This window comes from Chelon labrosus (genome assembly GCF_963514085.1).
Source record: "Chelon labrosus genome assembly, chromosome: 10".
NCBI lineage: Eukaryota > Metazoa > Chordata > Actinopteri > Mugiliformes > Mugilidae > Chelon > Chelon labrosus.
This window is the reverse complement of record NC_140360.1, coordinates 14801210-14820554: the sequence shown is the minus strand read 5'-3', so window position 1 is coordinate 14820554 and position 19345 is coordinate 14801210. Positions and strand designations below refer to the sequence as shown.

Sequence of the window (19345 nt, the reverse complement as noted above, 5' to 3'; positions counted from 1 at the left end):
ACTTGCATACTCACACTGGCACATAGGCATTCACACACTATACACTGATTTACATACCTGTATACAAACATATAAGAGAAACAGACTAAAGCCTAACTCAGCTGAAATTATCGTGTTTTTAAATAAAAATCTCTGAACCACCCAATTCCCCTTCCCAGTTTCACAAGCATTTTGTACAACTACTGTCATCACTGTCCATAGATGCACAAGTATTTCACTTATTTTGTAAATATATTTTTGTATTTCTATCAATCTTATAAAAGCATATATCTAAAACACAGTATTATATGATGGCAAACTCATACAAGTATATTATTTTCTATAAAAGAAAAAAAAAATTAACCATTTCAAGATGCACATGCTGTAGATCCTTTATTGTTAAGCAAACACAACTTTCCGTTTCACGACCCTTTGTTTCATGCGAATGCTATGTATAATATTATCCAGCAGATGTCGCCACATTTAATTGTATCAAATACTTCCAGTGAAGAGCCCGGGGTCTGCTGGAGCCTATCCCAGCTGTCTTCGGGCGAGAGACAGGGTACACCCTGGACAGGTCGCCAGTCTAACACAGAGAGACAGACAACCATTCACACTCACATTCACACCTATGGCCAATTTAGAATCACCAGTTAACCTAACCAGCATGTCTTTGTACAGTGGGAGGAAGCCGGAGTACCTGGAGAGAACCCACGCAGACACAGGGAGAACATGCAAACTCCACACAGAAAGGCAAACCGGGACCTTCTTGCTGTGAGGCATCAGTGCTAAACACCTCACCACTGTGCCACCCAACCTGAACCTTTTTAACACAATTGCAGTTTCTCCATCACTAAGGGTAATCCAAAAACTCAAATACAAAAAACAGGTAAGAGCTGAAAAACGGAAGGACCGAAGAAACGTACAGGGAAGGATAACAGGGCAGAAGCTCTTCACAACATGGGAGGATTACAGACAACACGACACAAAATATAGGGAAAGGCAGGGCTATATATACACACAAGTGGCAGAGGGGTGATGAGACACAGGCGGAATTAATGAGGGTGGAGCACACAAGGAGAAACCAATGAAACAAACAGAAGAGGGAAACACAGGAAGAAACACTAAACAGGAAACCAAGAAAGAACTTAACAAAACAAAACAGGAAACTCAAAACACAGAACCATGACACCACGTAGATCTGACAAGTGCTGAGAAGATATTTCAGGACAGTCTGATGAATAATATTCTATCCCACAGTTTAATGTTCAGTCCATTACAGTCCATTACAATATATATATATATATATATATATATATGTATATACACACATATACATCAGCGTACATGGAGAGACACAACCGAGTGGTGGGAATAGTGTACAGGAACATCTGTACCCAGTATGTAATAGAAGTACCCAAATCCCAATGGGCCGTAGTGACCCCCAAACTGGGGGAGTGGCTCCAACAGATCCCAGGAACAACATCAGAACCCTCAGTTGAGAAGAGCGCAGTCCTAGGAACAGCTAAGATACTGCACAGAACCCTCAAACTCCCAGGCTTCTGGTCGAGGACCCCAGCTTGAGGATGTTCTTTTTTTTTTTTTGAAGCAGATGATCATTTTTGAGGATGTAGATTGTAGATTAAACTAGATTGAATTAAACACTAAGGTGTTTCTGTTATACAGCCGAGCAAAATAACTAGAATGGGATTGTCAAAATAATAGAAACATGTGTCACTACAACACAATACAGATCAAGTCTCTTAGCCATTTTGGACACATGATTAGATTTCGTGCAGGACTGCATTCCCTTTCTCTAGTGTACCTAATGAATTGGCAGGTGAGTTTATGTTTAATTTATATCATTTGACATTATCCCTGAGTATGGTACATTATTCTCACAATCCTGCACTACCACATATTACACAACGAGTGTAATACAGTATCTGAACTGTTTGCCAGCCAGCAAAACTAATATTCACAAGGCACACGTGAACAGCCCCGGGATATTTTCCTGTGGCCGGAGGTTTGCCTTGGCCTCCAAGGAGTCATCTTAACCAGCAGGAATGAGTCTATACACATCTCAGACACACAGGTGTGTGTTTGCCAAAATTAAGTTGTCACATTATACTTGTTTTGTCGACCAATAACTGAGAGGAAAAGGGTAGAAATGTAAAGGGCACTGGCACAGATGCAGCTAAACACTTCCTAACCTGTTGTATCAGAGAGTGATTGGAGGGATTATTAAAAACAATGAAAAGTTGATTCTGAGATGAGGTTTACCAGGCTATGCAACAATACAAAGAGGTATATATTTACAGAACTTGAATAGTCGATTTAGTAGGATATCTATCTCTGTAGTTTTGGCCCTTCCTGACAACGCAGATTTAATCATTTTACCTGATTGGACAACTAGTCTGGTGGAAGCAACTTAATTCACCACTGAACAGCTCCATCTCAGCTGGATTCAGTCTGTCTTCTAGTTCTGCCAGAGGTTTATGGTGCTACTGCCAAGACTAAGTTGTGTTTGTCTTAAATGCAAACTGAAACTGAAACTGAACAGAGCCACAGTTCTACAATACTGTAGTCACTAAAAGTAAAGTGAGGATTATTTTGGTGATTGTATTTTATCAACAAATTAGTTCGTAGTGACTCTGACTTTGTTTTCCTGCTGCAAAAAGGAATTTGTGATCAGATGCCTTCCAGAAGTGCTTTAAATCTTTGAACGGTTCTGTTAATTATAGACAGGACAGGGCATTACAGACTAATGGAAATTGTTGACCTGGTACAGAATTTTAGTCAACCATGTTATACTGGTATGAAAGAATAATCAGTCAATTTAATGTTATGTTGCCCAAACTCACCACACACATACTACACTGTCTATCTTTACATTTTTGATGTGTGGAAGAGAAAATGACTAAAATGGAGAGATGAAAGTAAAGAGTTTTATTCTGAATCAACACCACAGATCATCTAAACAGGAGTACAATTCAAAGGCTCTATTAAGCTTTTAGGTTTCCCAATAAGACAAACATTATGCTATAGAGTTACAGTGAATATGCACACAGTGATCCAAACACAACAATACACAAACTATGCCTCAATCACATATATTATTTCATTTAGCTTCCCGTGATGTTTAATTTAGTCAAACCCCATCTAAAATCAGAATATTTCATAAAATTACCCATTAAATATTGTAATTACCATTAAAACCAAAAACCACTAATTAGACCCCAAACACAAACTAAATATTCACGTTAAACGACTCTGTCACACATTTGATTCAACTCTTTTAAAAGCCCCACAGTTCCTGAGAATATAGAAACAAGTCTGTGACTGATACCTGAATATAACACACATGACATTTTAAGAAGCAACGTCTGATGGTCAACAACAAAATTACACACACGCTATAAAATAGTGATTAGGTTATGTATTGTATATGTGTCATAAGAAGCTGCAAATGGGAGGGAGTCTAAACAAGAAAGAATGATGATCCCACTAAAATAAAGATATATTGGGTCTATAAAACCTGAGTACAGGTCTGAATAAGCAATAATTCATGTGTTTATATACTTTTCTAATTTCTTTCAGACTTTAAATTGATTCTTGATTGAAAATAGTGCCAAGTACATTAGAATTTTTGTAGATTAAGGTTTTCTGTCCTCATTAACATTTTTCATCACGTTCACTGAGTGTTTGTTTGGTTTTTCAGTTCAAGAAGATCTTCATCTTCCTCTTCCTCTTCCTCTTCCTCTTCATCTTCAGGTTCATCTTCAGGTTCATGGTCCAAGATCCTTTTAAATTAAAAAGAGCAGTGTATAATGAGAGATGTGATTCAAAAGAAACACAAAACAAACACACAAATTAAAAATTAAAAATAAAAAACAACTACTAGAAGATGCAACTACCTGCTGAAAGAGACTGTTATGAAAAGCCTTGTACTTGTCTTTGAAACTCATTTTCCAAAAATAGTTACCAAGCAATGAAAAAATAATTTAACCCTATATTAACACGTAAAATGTTTCATGTTTCTTGATTTGTCATGTTTTAAAGAGGACTGTGCACAGATGCCGCCACGTGTGCAGGTGGTTCAACTATGTATTAGTTCAGATGTGCAGGTATTTTCCTCTAGGCTTTTGTTTTTATCTTAAGGTACAAACGTTCTGATCATCGCTTGAAAACCTGTTGATTTAACAATGGTGTATAGACTTTTTATCTCACCGTCAGCCCAGAATCCAGAGAAATCAGAGACTAATAGGACTTACAGTCTGATCCCAAGTTTCTGAAAGGTTTACATATTTAACTGCTCCTCCTCCCATCACATTGATTGTAACAGAGTGAAGCTTGTCACCATTATTCAATAGAACATACGTAGTTCACATCCTAGATCTAAATCTTACCTCAGTACTTCAAATCCGTTTCTCATGCACCAGCCACTGAACACTGCTTTGGCAGTTTCCAGATTTGGGTCGTTCTTGTCCTCCTCGTCCTCCTCCTCCTCCTCGTCCTCCTTGTCCGTCTTCCTCCCCTTCCAGTAAACCCGAATGATGTTCTCAGAAAAGCGCGCTGGCAGAAAGCTGGACACCTGACAAGAACAACAGCAACATAAGTTTGCAAATGCAGATGTAGCCAAAGAAATACAAACTAACAGAATAATAACACTAAGATTAAATTTTCATTGTCATTGCTGTAGTTCAGACTTGGTATCTGTTGATTGGGTATGCTCTGGTAGGGTCCTCCTTTTTGTAGAAATATGTATCTTTAAGAGGGTCCTTGTCTTTCATCCCATAGTCAAAAGTGGCGACCTAAAAGAAGATGTGTGAGAGAGAAACTTGTGTTTATATTCACGAATGAATATCACCCAGTGGAGGAAAGAAAACATGTTGCAATCAACAAAACCAAAGATTTGAAGAAAAGTGTAGTGAAGTGATTTTATGAAACACTCACAACAACTTCAAAGTCGTCATGTGGAATTTTAGCCACAAGGGCCTTAGTCAGGTCCTTTTTCCATCTCTTGATAGTATCCTGACAGACAGGAGAGAGACCATGTGACTTTATATTTATATTTATCTTTACATTTTTATCATTATTTGTTTTTAAATCTCCTTAATTGTGTTTTCTTACCCGTTGTATTTTGCTTCCTGGGTTGTCCTTGTTCTTGAGTTTAGGAAGGGTGCGAAGTGAGAGGGAGCAGACACAGTGAGTTACTCACGAGCAAGAGGGCATTCACATTAAGCTGTCAAAGAACCTGTTTTAGTCTGTTTTGTCTCTTTTCACACTAATACAGGATTTATTTCTAGCCGCGAAATCATACAGATGGATCCTCTCTAACCTGCTGAGGAAAATATTGTCTGACAGGACAATATCCCTTCACTGGGTACAGAGATATCTGTGAAAATTATTAGAAAACACTTGTGTTCTCATACAAATAACTGCATTTTACCAGTGAGACAGTTGTACATTAGACCCTACAATTTTAAAATGTTTTACCAACATCATACACAAACTCAAATAGTGTGTCAAAATGAACATGAACACCTCTCTACACACCATGGCTTCATCCACAAACTTGTACAGTTTTCGAGAGACGATCCTCTGAAGAATCTTTTTTGCCTTCTTCAGATCTTTTGCCTCCTCCGGATCTTTTGCATCCACCAGATCTTCTGACTCAGAGTAGAGTATTTCTTCGAACAAGTGATCTGCAGAGCAAACAGAAATGAAGCGGGAGTTCAAACTGAATCACTTTTCACAATCTAATTTACAATGGAAGCATTTGAAACAGTAGTTGCTCCTACTCCTCATTTACCATTTTCAACACTCTCCGCCAAACATTGTTTTTTCCAATCAAGGCTATTTACAGTATAGCACTTATCATTGGTGACTGTGTAGGCCTTAAGCACCCCTAAATATAGTCTTTGCACTACTAAATGATTATTAAGAAAAAAAAATAGACTAGAAGTAGCAATAATAATAACAACAACAACAATAATAATAATAATAATCTTGCCAACTTCAAACTTAAACAAGTTGAATGCCGTTTTCTTGGTGTCATGACATACGGTGCATTCACATGATCATATTTACATATTAGTTCTTTAAATCGTGTCAGAAACGTTAGCTGATGGATGCTAGTTCACCAGAAATTATTTTCTAATGTAAACTTTATTAGCTTTTAATCTGAAGGCTGCAGTCAAGCAGCCAATAGATGTCCTTCATTATTAGGGGTCCATGCAAATGAAGTTGCAGGATCCCTATTGATTTTGTTGTGATTTTTCTTCTTTTTGCCTAGCTAAAGATGTCTGCCCAGGACAAACTGCAAGGACGAAAGGCATCTAAACTGGTAACTTGGTAGAAGTCCTGGCATGTCACTTTGCCAAGGTGTCAATAAACATGTCTACAGCTAGGTGGCGCTATAATAAGCCATTTTACGTTTTGGCTCATATCTCGAGAACTGTGTGCCCTAGAAACAAAATTCTTTCTCCCTCTGATTCCTTACATAGCCCTGGTTCTAATGGACATTTTGAAAAAAATGCACCTTAAAGCAACATCAGCTCCTCCTAGCCCGCTCATCCAATTCTCACCAAACTTGGCATATATCATTTATGGACAAAGATAATGAAAATTCTTCAAAAGAACTTCAGAAGAATTCTCCAAAGCTAATATTTTGTGAAGTATGTACCCAAACTTAATCAAACTTCATATCATTGATAATAATATGATTTTGTACAAAGACCCCAACTTTTGTGACCCTTGGTCTCTAGGGGGCGCTACAAAGGCAACATTTCAATATCTCAAAAACTGCAATATATTTTTTGACATTTCAATATCTCAAAGACAAAATGAAATTTGGCATACACAAAATATCATGTAGACGCCCATCAAGTTTCATGAAATTACGTCTACAGGGGGCACTACATATGACACGCAGAATATGCTTTTAAGGCCTAGAACTTTTTAGGTATTCACCCAATCCTTATGAAACGTAGCAACTGTCATTATAATATGCTTGTGTACAATCATACCTGTTGTATGGGCTGTAGGGGGTGCTACAACAACTACATGTTTATATCTCACAAACCACAAGCGGCTAGAGAAGGTCAAAGTTACTCTTGTCTTGCCCTCTTTTGTCTGTGACCAGCTGCAGCCCAATATTATGAGAGACGCCAAAATCAAAAGGTTGCTTTGGTCATGCCATAGCATAAGCCAGTGATGGTTGTTATGAACTGATCTATAACAACTGATGCATTTTATTGTCATTATTATTGTGAGCCCCCTAAAAGTCTGTTCCTCTGATCGCCCCTGATGTTTGAGACTTTGTCCTGCTCTTTATTGGATTTAAGGAGTTTACGTGAATTTTATGCTCCAACAAACCCAGCCAAACTTGTTAAAAGTGGTAACAGACAGTGTGAAACATAGAAACAATAAGAAATATTCAAAGCTCAGGAGATAGGTTCATGTTGAAATGTCTGATAGCTGTTCTGGTGCTCATCAAGACATTTAGATGTTATAGGCTCTGACGTCAAATTCAGCACTTCAGTAGTGGATCTCTGTGTGATTAATAACTGAGTCATCCAGCACTGATAATGCTTAAAATAATTCAGAACATTGGGAAATAAACACATTTCTATTAGTATGTATGTATCTACGTGAACAAAGCAAACACAGTATGGGATATAACACTGAAGACAAAGGATGTTTTTAAATCATGTAGTATACTTTAAACATGCAAGAGTTGGCTTCCACTCACCTGTCAGCTTGCTGTAGGCCTCCATGTTATTTTTGGCTTCAGAAAGTTTGTACTTCTTATCTGCTTTTAAGAAAGCATCTTTGATCCTGATAAACAGACCCAACAAATAATAACTTTCTGGAACATTTTGCTGCATCCGATAGAATAGAGAGAATCATGAAGCAAATTAAATAAGCTACAGCAGGTCAGAAGACCATGATAATAGCTATAGAGTACCAGCATGGGAGGGATAGGTACTCACATAATCTCTATATTCACTTTTACTCTGTGCTGGTAGGCTCTTCTGTGGAGGTAGTTCCTTGTATGGAACATGTTGTACAGATTGTCCACCTCCTGTTGAGAGTAATGAGTATAGTTTAGTCATATATAATCAGATAATCAGGTTAATTAATTGTTTTAAAGAAGATAAAAAATCAGGTGTAGACACCTTGTCTCTGGAGCAGATTTGCTTCACGGTTTTCTTCTTGTTTCCGATTTTCACCTCACACACCCTGGCTAACTTTATGAAGCGCCAATGGTCAAAGTTGTTCTGGATGCCCAGGTGGTGGCAGTCCCTGAGGTGAGAAGATACATGAGTAGAAATATACTGTATGTATGATGTTAGAATGCAGCAGTAATTAAAATCAGTCAGGACAGTATTGTAATTATTTATGGGAAGCAATACACAGTAGCTCCTCACTATACACCACAAAGTGAATTGTTTTAAAGCATCTCCACCTGGCAAAGTAGTCAAACTTGTCCACATCAATGCCGTTTCTCTTGTTTGACACAATTTCATAGAGGAAGGATTTGTTCTCTTCACGACCTTTATATTGCCACTGTGGAGGCAACAGCAGAATAGTGGCGTTAGATACTGACAGTAAAGATGATATTGATTGATTTCATAGTATTAGTAGTAACAGTACCTCGCCCTCCGCTGCATCAGCGCTGAGTGGTCCATTAATCATCTCCTTGATGAAGACTTTGTCAGTTGGAAGTTTCAATCCATTACTCTCCATCACTTTCTTCAGACCATTAGATTTCACCAGGTGATCAAACATTTTTATAGAAGCATCCTCATGCTACAAGGTATGAGAAATTTAATGGTCAGGTATAAAAATAAAAATACAGTGGCTCACTGCTCAAGTAGAAGATCTCTAACCTCTCGACCTCTGCTATTGTACAAATACATCAAGAGTTAGGCACATGATGTTAGCTGATGTGCAACATGTAGAAACTTCTTCTTCTACAGCCTCATTTCTCTTTAAAATTTGTTCTGTTCATTTTGACTATAATTGGTTTTCATGTTTAAATTCTAAATTGAGAAAGGTTTTGTGTTGAATTGATATTTTTTCATTAGAGTAATAATTAACAATGTCAGGATAACCTTCAAGATTTCATCAAAAACACACACATACAATCAGACACAGATACTCTGATGCAGTTTTGTTCTGTGCTATTAAGTCAAACATCAAATACAACAGAAATAGTAACCTTCCATTTCTTTTGTTTTTTCTTCTCCGTCTTTTCTTCCTCCTTCCTCTTTCTTTTCTTCTCCATCTCCAATGCTTCAGGAATGAACATCCCATCAAAGAGGTGAGAAAAGGGCCCATGTCCTAGATATGGAGAAAAATTAATAAATGAGTAAATGAATACCTTAATAAATTAATCATTTTCCGAATCATTGTTTATGTCAGTGTAACAAAAACAACAGAAGTCACATGGATATGCCATGCTCAGAAATCTAAAGAAAAAGAAAGTGGGATTAAATAGTTTCCATTCAAATGTAGCAACGGTTTCAACTATATTTTGAGAAAAAACAAAAAGACTACACCTTTTTAGAATGACTTGAAGACATTGTGATTAATAAGCATCCGAAATCTCAATGAACTGTGAAATATAATACTCTATCATTGTAAATGTAACACTGAAACGACAAGATCTGAGGAAACATTTCTTTCCTTCCTTCATTAAAATGAGAAACAAACATTACACATTAGACTTTATTTGTTATCATCTGTTTCATCATTGGTTATAAAATCATGTTGTTTGACAATCTGTGAATAGCTTCACTATATGTTTCACATTTAATCACACCCAACAATAACCCTTTAAAATCAAATTCATGTAGAAGTAGAGAGGTGTGTATCACTTACCCAGGTCATGACAAAGACCTGCAATCTGGACACAAAGGATGTCTCTATCATCTATCTTGAGTTCTGGCTGCCTTGACTGCAGAGCTATTGCAAGCTCTCCTGCTAAGTATGCCACCCTGTGTCACCAAACACACACATTATAAACATGATTATACCTCTACTAACTTGAACAGTCTGTTTACTTCAGTTTTATTGTCCTTTATTGCTTTGTCACACACCAGTCTCTCCCTTAATTTAGACAGTGTGCTGGTGTGACTCCATGAGGACGTACCCGATGGAGTGTTCAAAGCGGTTGTGGGATGCTCCAGGGTAAACAAAATAGCCCCCACCAAGCTGCTTGATGTTTCTTAGTCTCTGGAACTGAGGTGTGTCAATGATTTTGACAAGAAGAGGGTGTAACTCCACATGGCCATGGATGGGATCATTAAACACCTGGTAATGAAAATGAAATAATAAAATAAGACACACAGTGCAGTTCTCACACAGCTGTCACTAATACTGTACTGTACTGTCTGAGTCATTATTTTTCCCAGTCTCAACATCACATTTGTTGTAGTCTGAGAACGGACGCAACAACAGAAAATAAACATGCCCAATTTTAATTTTGTGTTTCATTCACTGATGATAACCTCATATTACCTTGTATGGTGGTTCATTGCCACCTTCTCCTGCTGCCATTATGATCCCTAAACAAAGAAGGAACACAAGAGAGAAGTAAGACATTCAGGTTGTTGTTGTTACACATTTGTTGTTACACATTTGTTTCTTTATATAGTTTTATAGATGTTGTAGCTGTGTTTTGGAAGTGACACTCACTCTATACCCAACATTGGCATCTTGAAAATTGCTTGCAAGAATTTGTATTATTTTTATTTTTTTTTATTTTTTTTATTTTCAAGTGTTTTTAAATTCTGAAAACATTTGACACACTCCATACATAAGATTAATAATACATGTCTTCCTCATTTCAAAGCCTGACAAAATTGAAAACAGTAAGCTGTGTATTTGTGTTCTTACTAAGACAAGTAGGCTTTATATTAGCTGAAAATGTCATTATTTAATCATTAATTACAAATACCAAACCAGAAAACTCACCTCTGGATAAATCTTCAAGTCCTTCTTCTGTTTGCAGGGATGTCCACAAAGCTGTCAGATGTCAAATCTGACTCTCACTCATGTAGATCTGACAAGTGCTGAAGATATTTCAGGATAGTCTGATTAATAATATTCTATCCCACAGTTTAATACAGCTGATCAGGACAGAAAGCACAGACAACTACCTGGGGTTTTAATACCAGTCTTTTATACCTTGACCACACCTGTCAGATTGGTCACTGCCCTCATTCTAAAAACATTTCACGTACTTCATACATAAGATTAATAGTACATGTCTTCCTCTTTCTAACCAAAGTAGAAAACACAGTAGACTGTTTTCAGTTCTTCTGCTGCTTCCTCTGCAACGACATGTTTGTAAACAAAACTCTCCCACAAATGAACTGGAGTATGAAGCATTATTTAACAAATCTAGGGGATATGCTGCTGGTTATCATGGGCATATAATATTGATTAAGATGAAATGAACAATTTACTAGATGGTTGTACAGCTGAAAGTTTGGAGAATCATACACATATAAAATATGAAAGACATTTAGGACATAATATCTTCTTGTATGAGACCCAAAGAGTCCAAGCATAAAACCAAAGGAAGGCATTTAGGAATGTCTACAAGCTCTTCAAGATTGCATGTTTGTTTTATGTCTCTAGAAAATGCAGAGTGAGGCACATTTAGATACGTGCTAGATTATGATGCGTCATCTATAAAACTATATAACGAAACACGTTTCTTTATATAGTTTTATAGATGTTGTAGCTAGGTTAAAGGAATGACCCTCAGCCTATACCCATTGAACCCAGATCACTAAGACTGGCATTCTGGAGACTGCTAGCAAGATTGTTTTTTTTTATTAGTATTAGTTACTTTTTTCTTAAGAGTACTCAGTTAATAGAAATGTATTTGTATTCTTACTAAGACAAGTAGGCTTTATATTAGCTGAAAATGTCATAATTTAATCATTAATTACAAATACCAAACCAGAAAACTCACATCTGGATAAATCTTCTGCTGCTTCCTCTGCAGCGACATGTATGTGAACAAAACTCTCCCACAAATGAACTGGAGTATGAAGCATTATGTCACAAATCTAGGGGATATGACGCTGGTCATCATGTACTTGTAATATTGATTAGGATGAAATGAACAAATTACTAGATGGTTGTACAGCTGAAAGTTTGGAGAATCATACGCATATAAAAATATGAAAGGTATTTAAGACATATATCTTCTTGTATGAGACCCAAAGAGTCCAAGCATAAAACCAAAGGAAGGCATTTAGGAATGTCTACAAGCTCTTCAAGATTGCTTGTTTGTTTTATGTCTCTAGAAAATGCAGGGTGAGGCCCATTTAGATAAGTGTTAGATGATGATGTGTCTTCTATAAAACTAGATAACGAAACACATGTTTCTTTATATAGTTTTATAGATGTTGTAGCTAGGTTATAGGCATGGGCGTGGTAGTGGGGGGAAAAAGGGACCTGACTACCCAGGGCCCGAGTAGGGAGAGGGCCCATGAACATCCTGATTTATTTATTTATTTATTTGAATGAATTGGGCCCTCCAATTAATTGGTGTCATAATGTATTTCAAATATATTAATAACATCAACTGAGAGAATGAACTTTGTGTCACAGCCCTCCCAACACATTATTCTGGGGGCCCCCTCTTGGAGACACAAAATGGTTAGTCCACCCATAGACAGCGGCCGGCGACAAGTACGTCAGTGAGTGCAGATTGAATGACCTGGAGGCTAACTGTCATCATGCCGCCCAAAAAACACAAATCGGGGTAAAGAAAAAGAAATAGGGCAGAATGAGGGGAAGCAATTATTAACTGCGTTCTTTCCGAAAGGTGAATCGAGTTTACTTGTTGTGTAACTGCATCCAATTAACATTAACGTTGTTGTAGTCCAGAGTCAGTAAATTACATTCTTACATCTCGTGAAGGCTTTAGCAAGGCTTTATTTCTTTTTCTGCAAGCAAGAAAAATTTTATTGAAAAATGAGATAGTTTATTTGATTTGATTCTCTGTGTACAGTTGTTGGCTCCTGTTCAAGAATAAATGTTTTTAAATCAAAATGTGTCATGGATCAAAACGTTAGTACACAAACCACATGTAGCCTAATGTTTATAGGTGTTTGAGCACGAGTCGGCCAAATGCATCAATTCAGGTGGTGAATGAAAGAACCAGTCATCAATATAATCTGATCTGATTTTAGCTTAAAACCCGATTTATGCATGTTTATTTATAAATAAATGCCTCCATTTTTTTTTTCGCTCACTGGCATAGGGGCCCACTGACATTAAGAGTGTACAGGCCCCAGAATTTGGTGCTACGCCCCTGGTTATAGGAGTGACACTCATCTTATGCCCATTGAACCCAGATCAGTAAGACTGGCATCTTCAAGACTGCTGGCAAGGTTTTTATTTTTATTATTAGTTATTTTTTCTTTCGTGCACTCAGTTAATAGAAATGCCTTTGTATTTTTACTAAGAGAAGTAGGCTTTATATTAGCTGAAAATGTCATTATTTAATCATTAATTACAAATACCAAACCAGAAAACTCACCTCTGGATAAATCTTCAAGTCCTTCTTGTTTTTGTTTTTTTTGCAGGGATGTCAACGTTTCCTTCAGTCCCCAATCCAAAATTTGGTGGCAGCTCTATTGAGTTTGTTTTATAGATGTTTTGAAGCTGTCAGATGTTAAATCTGCCTCTCACTCATGTAGATCTGACAAGTGCTGAGAAGATATTTCAGGATAGTCTGATGAATAATATTCTATCCCACAGTTTAATACAGGTGATCAGGACAGAAAACACAGAGAACTACCTGGAGTTTTAATACCAGCCTTTTGTACCTTGACCACACCTGTCAGATTGGTCACTGCCCTCATTCTAAAAACATTTCACGTACTTCATACATAAGATTAATAGTACATGTCTTCTTCATTTCTAAACTTGCCAAAGTAGAAAAAACAGTAGTCTGTTTTCAATTCTTCTGCTGCTTCCTCTGCAGCGACATGTATGTGAACAAAACTTGCCCAAAAATTAACTGGACTATGAAGCATTATGTTATGCATGAAGAAATAGAAGCTCCTGTACATTGTGGAACTCTGCAGTCGATGAGGCCTACGGACGTAAAAGCCTGAAGTACACAGAGTTAGCAGCCGAAGCGAAGCTGCGTGGCTGGCGTACACAGGTGCTCCCAGTAGAGGTTGGATGTAGAGGATCTGTAGCCACATCAACAACAAGACTCTTAAAGAGTATGGGGGTTCGTGACCATGCCCTCCGATAAGCCGTGAAGTTACTATCAGAGGCTGCGGAGCGAGGCAGCAAGTGGCTTTGGATGAAGAGAAAGGACTCCATTTGGGCTGCAAGATGTCAAACACGAGGAGAAGTAGAGGAGAAGCACCCCATTTTGGATCATCTCTCCCTCTTCCCCCTCCTTTCCTGTCCTCTCTACCTATGGAGTGAGAGTGAGAGGGGAGCAGGGGAATAGATGCCTGTTTGGTGTCAGGGGATGGATCGGGAACCACCGACCAATCCTCTTCCCACTTCTCTCTCTCCTTTCGTCCCCATTTTAGCGTGAGGGGCATACCTGGGACGCCAGGTGTTGCTGTTGAGCCAATCCTGAGGTGTCAGCGAAACACAGATGATGGAGAGTACCCACCTGATGACGCAATGAAGCGATTACCACTCCCTCATAAAAGACACCAAGCTACCCAGAGCCTCTGTGTTTCATACCGGGATGTAGTCACAGGTAAGCTACAGGTACGGACTCATCGCCCTTTCAACACCAGCCAAGTGCTTATTCTTAGGGATTGTAACATCAAGTCCTATGAGCTCAACAAAACTGTATGAGACCCAAAGAGTCCCAGCATAAAACGAAAGGAAGCCATTTAGGAATGTCAACAAGCTCTTAAACATTGTTCGCTTGTTTTATGTCTCTAGAAAATGCAGGGTGAGGCACATTCAGATACGTGCTAGATTATGATGAGTCATCTGTAAAGCTATATAAAAGAAACACATGTTTCTTTATATAGTTTTATAGACGTTATAGCTAGGTTATAGGAGTGACACTCACCCTATACCCATTTAACCCAGGTGAAGTGTCATCTGCCAGAACTTACTGAAAGTTTATAACATTTTAGTTAGAAGTTAGTTATTTCTAAGTACACTTATGTTATTATGTAACACACATTGTGGAAACATTGCATTTTGATCGTTATGTTGAATTCACAATTAAGAGAGTTTACTATGGAAACATGCAAAGGATCAAGCCAGATGATATTCACATATATGTATCTTCTCTTGTTGTACTGCGTGCAAGGACAATAAAGGTATACTCACCATGGTTCTGATATATATTTGAATAGCAAATTCAAGTACATATTTTATTATCTATCCCTATCTTTTTTTTTTTATGACGTTTTAAAAACTTTCTTTCTGCTGCCTATGTGCCACATACAGTAGGTTATCATAGGTCTTGACTGAGTGACCTCTCTAGTTCTTGCTCATTATTTTTTAGGATAGATTTACAGTTGTTTATAACTTGTGTATGTCCCCTAACGTGTAGTTCCCCCTTCTGACAGTGCTGACTTGACTTTTCTATAAATATAACATGATATAACCTATATGCTGTGTAATAAGCAACAGCAATGACTACAGTCCAGTTGTTTCCTCACAGGGAGGCGTTGAGTCGTATGTCCTGAGGAACAAACAATCTCCTCTACCTGTCAGTGGAGCAGGACAGAGACAGCATCCTGTCACTGAAGGAGCTTCTCAGCCTGACTATGGTGTCATGTAGAGGGTGGTTTACATTGTTCATAATGGTCTGGATTTTGTTCAAGGTCCTTGCATCTGAAAATGATGTCAGGGACTCCAGCTCTGGCCCCAGCACAGAGTCTACCTTCTGTATCTGTTTGTCCAGCCACAAAATGATTTGGGAAAAACACTGGACAGTAATATTAATATTTCTCACTAGTTCTTCACATCTCATCTCATGTAAAGAATTTCTCCATGTTGGATCAATAAGAGATTAATTATTATTATTATTATTATTGTTGTTATTATTATTATTATTGTTATTGTTATTATTATTATTATTGTTATTATTATACCTCATATCATCTTAACATACCATCTGAATAGTCAGTTTGAGCATCAATTAATAGTACAAAATATGTCTGCAGCATTAACACAGTTCAGAAGTTCCTTATACCCATTGTTAAACCACTCCATAATATGTGCATACTTTAATATCTGCTCACTTTTCTACCCACTGCTCCTCAAACTGTTGACCACCTACATAAAACGGCCACAAGATGGCGACATTGCTCATTTATTTGGGTTCAGTTTTGTGTAACTGATTTAATAAAACTTGACCATGTATTCAATTGAGCACTGACTTTTGCCTTCTTTTTGTACTGGACCTGGTTGATAAGTTCTGCATTTAGGATGATATTTGGTTGTGTATCAAGAGGTATTTGAAGTGTCTGTTAGAAGATAAAATGATCTTATTTTCGGACACTGCCGCTTTAAAGTTAATTTCTTTTGAATATTACTCATTGAAAGCACCAAAAAGGTTGAAGTGCTTTAGTAATGTGAAGATAAACAGTCCTATTTGTTTTCATATGTTTTAACTACTTTCATGAATTTCAAAAACAAAGATAAAACAAAGGCAACCAGCTTTAAGTGGGGAGTTTACGTTTATGTACTTTACAGATGTACTTTACATACAGCACACATACAACTACAAAACAGCACTCATATAAAACTCATATAATCATGTAATAACAATCTTATGCTGTGTTGTTCTTTTTAAATGCATACATTCTCCTGCAAATATTTGTGTCACCCTCTATTGGTTTAGTTTTGTCTTTTTTTGCTGCTGATCGTTATGCTGGAGCTGAGATGTCGTCTCACCTGCTTCTCATCGTCCAGTCAAGCTGAACACTACTTAAAGACTTTCCACTCTCCCACTCATTGCCAGTTCTTCAGTTTACCTCCATGGTAGTAACATGAGAACCAGCTATTGTTGATTAGCCTATTTCCTTCATACACAATCCGATTAACCTGCTTTTCTTTGTTTGCTCCAGGTGCAGCCCACGCTCCAGACTTCTTCACCAGCCAGCTCTTCCTGATCTTTTTTTGTGTCTATTTGGAACTCTGCTCAAGCTTTGTTTTCATTAAAGTCCTGTCCTTGAGCCAGGACACTTGAGTCCAGCGCCTGGGTTCTTTGCCCCGAGTTGTGCACACCATAATTCCTTCAAATATTGCATTTGAATGCTCTAACAAAACTACTACATGGACTATTTGGCCACAGCCTGCGGGTAATTAAGTATTTCTCCACTGTAATGCTACTGTTCCCTAACTGCCTGAGGCCTAGTAAGCAGACTATAAACCAGTAAAGTCTCAGTGCTTGTGTTCACTCAAGCCACACGTGAGGGAGTGGAAAGAAAAGCCTCTTGGCCTTAAGGCTTAAATGACGCCGTCCACTTGGTTTGCATTAGGATTTATTGCAGATATTTGAATATATTTAAATTCCTTGGACATTAAGTCCATGATGCTTAGGGAAATTATCAATGTGACTGACAAGAGGCCCATAAACAACTTTAAGCTGCTCCATGGTTATCCTCCTCTATCGAAGCCCAGTCTTTGTTTAGTGTCTTGACCTCCTCAGTTAAGGATCCCATTTCCAGGCTTACTGGGCAAGGGAATGGGACGAGAAGAAGGATTGAGATTATTTGCTTTTAGCCTAAAGGAGCAATTTAAATGAAATCACTGGAGTTTCAATGGAAAACGTCCCTTTGGTGAAACTGTTAACAGGCCCTCAAAGTAGATGAGAGTTGGTTGGAAAGTTGGTTTCTTAAAATATAAAATTCAGTTTAATTTGTTTATATATTTATATATTATATTTATATCATATGTAGGTAACTCTTGCTTGCACTTTGACTCCTTGCACTTTGAGCCTGCAACAATCAGGAAGAGGCTGCACAGATTTGACTCACATATGAGGCGTGCAAAGGAAAAAGCATTTGCCATTCATAAAGAACTAAAGTTGAACCTGAAGTGGGCCTTTAAACAGGATTATGATCCTTAGCTCACTGGCAAAGAAGTGACTCATAAAGAAGAAATGAAGATTTTACAGATTTTCACACCCATGTAAATATTAGCTAAACACAGTTAAATGGTGGTTGTTATGTAACAGAATGGTCCCTGTTTTACAGACGGAAGATAAGGACTGTTTTGAAAAGTCACCATCAGATCTCCGCACTGGGCTTCAGCTAGCACCGGCTAAAGTGCTTTTCGGTCATCAGTTACGCAAACTGTAGATTCCATACAACTGCAGGAATACTTAAAGCGTCAAAACCATGCAAGTGGGTGGTATACCGTAAGCTCTATGTTTATAGCAGCCATACCAGGCCTCTTCATATCTAAACAAGACCTGCTGGTGAGTTTTGCTTTGTTTCACCTTGGCTTATGTTGGGACGGACAACTATTCATGAAACAGAAAATGTTACTGAAGACATTTTATGATCCAAGAAAGTCCTCAAACCTGGAGTACTTCTTTGAGAACTAAAGGAGGTTTTTGCCTGACAGCAATGATTGACTCGCTCCATTACACAGATGAAAGGAAAGTCCTGCAAAACACAAGGACTGGGTTAAGGAAACAAAAAGAGAAAGAGAACATGTATCATTGTCAGTGGCCCATTGCTTACTTCTTTCACATCTGTAGTTTCAGTTTGTTAATTGTTTTTCATGTAAATGATAAAAAGTAAACTTGGCCTTTTATTTCACTAAAGCCTTATCTTACCACTTGTGCTGAGTGTTTTTCTTTTGCAAGTGCATTTTATTTAAGTGCATGAACTGTTCATAAAAACAGTCCGCAGGCTCCGTGTTTACAGAGACACAAGAAGTGGAAAGTTGATTAAATGGATAGGGCTTTGTCTTCCATAAGCAATGTTCCTTGAGTTCTTGTTATTGGCTCCTGCTCAGAGAAGTAACATCTGGAACAGACGGCATATTTGTCTGAAAATGTGTTTTTACAACATCTGTTCCTTGTAATATGTACCTTTGCACTTTTAACACATGGCATATATAGTAATCATTCTCCGGCTGCATTTCAGAAAATAAGCAACTGGAAAGCAATCAGTCACATCATTTATTTTATTTTTACCCCCAAAAGGGAAAGTATGAAATAGTTTAACACAATTAAAAGAATTATTTTCTCACAGTATGAAAATTTGATTTAGAATTGCATACATCTACTGCACACATCACCCTATCAACATCCAGCTGCATTGGTGGAGTCACGGTAACAAGCAATGTGATCCATCTGCAAATTCACACTGTGTGAGTG

General features: G+C 37.7%; 1 protein-coding gene across 1 annotated transcript; it reads right to left on the bottom strand.

The window, feature by feature from the left end:
- Positions 1-4536: 4536 nt before the first annotated feature.
- Positions 4537-10548, bottom strand: LOC311493798 (deoxynucleoside triphosphate triphosphohydrolase SAMHD1-like; the record flags this gene model as incomplete). Its single annotated transcript, XM_084552582.1, has 14 exons — positions 4537-4793; positions 4936-5013; positions 5113-5195; positions 5496-5687; positions 7736-7821; positions 7977-8068; positions 8163-8289; positions 8453-8553; positions 8641-8796; positions 9209-9229; positions 9284-9330; positions 9871-9986; positions 10142-10356; positions 10510-10548. 14 exons carry the CDS (start codon positions 10546-10548, stop codon positions 4683-4685), a joined length of 1464 nt encoding a protein of 487 aa, XP_084408708.1. The 3' UTR covers positions 4537-4682.
- Between the last annotated feature and the right edge of the window lie 8797 nt (positions 10549-19345).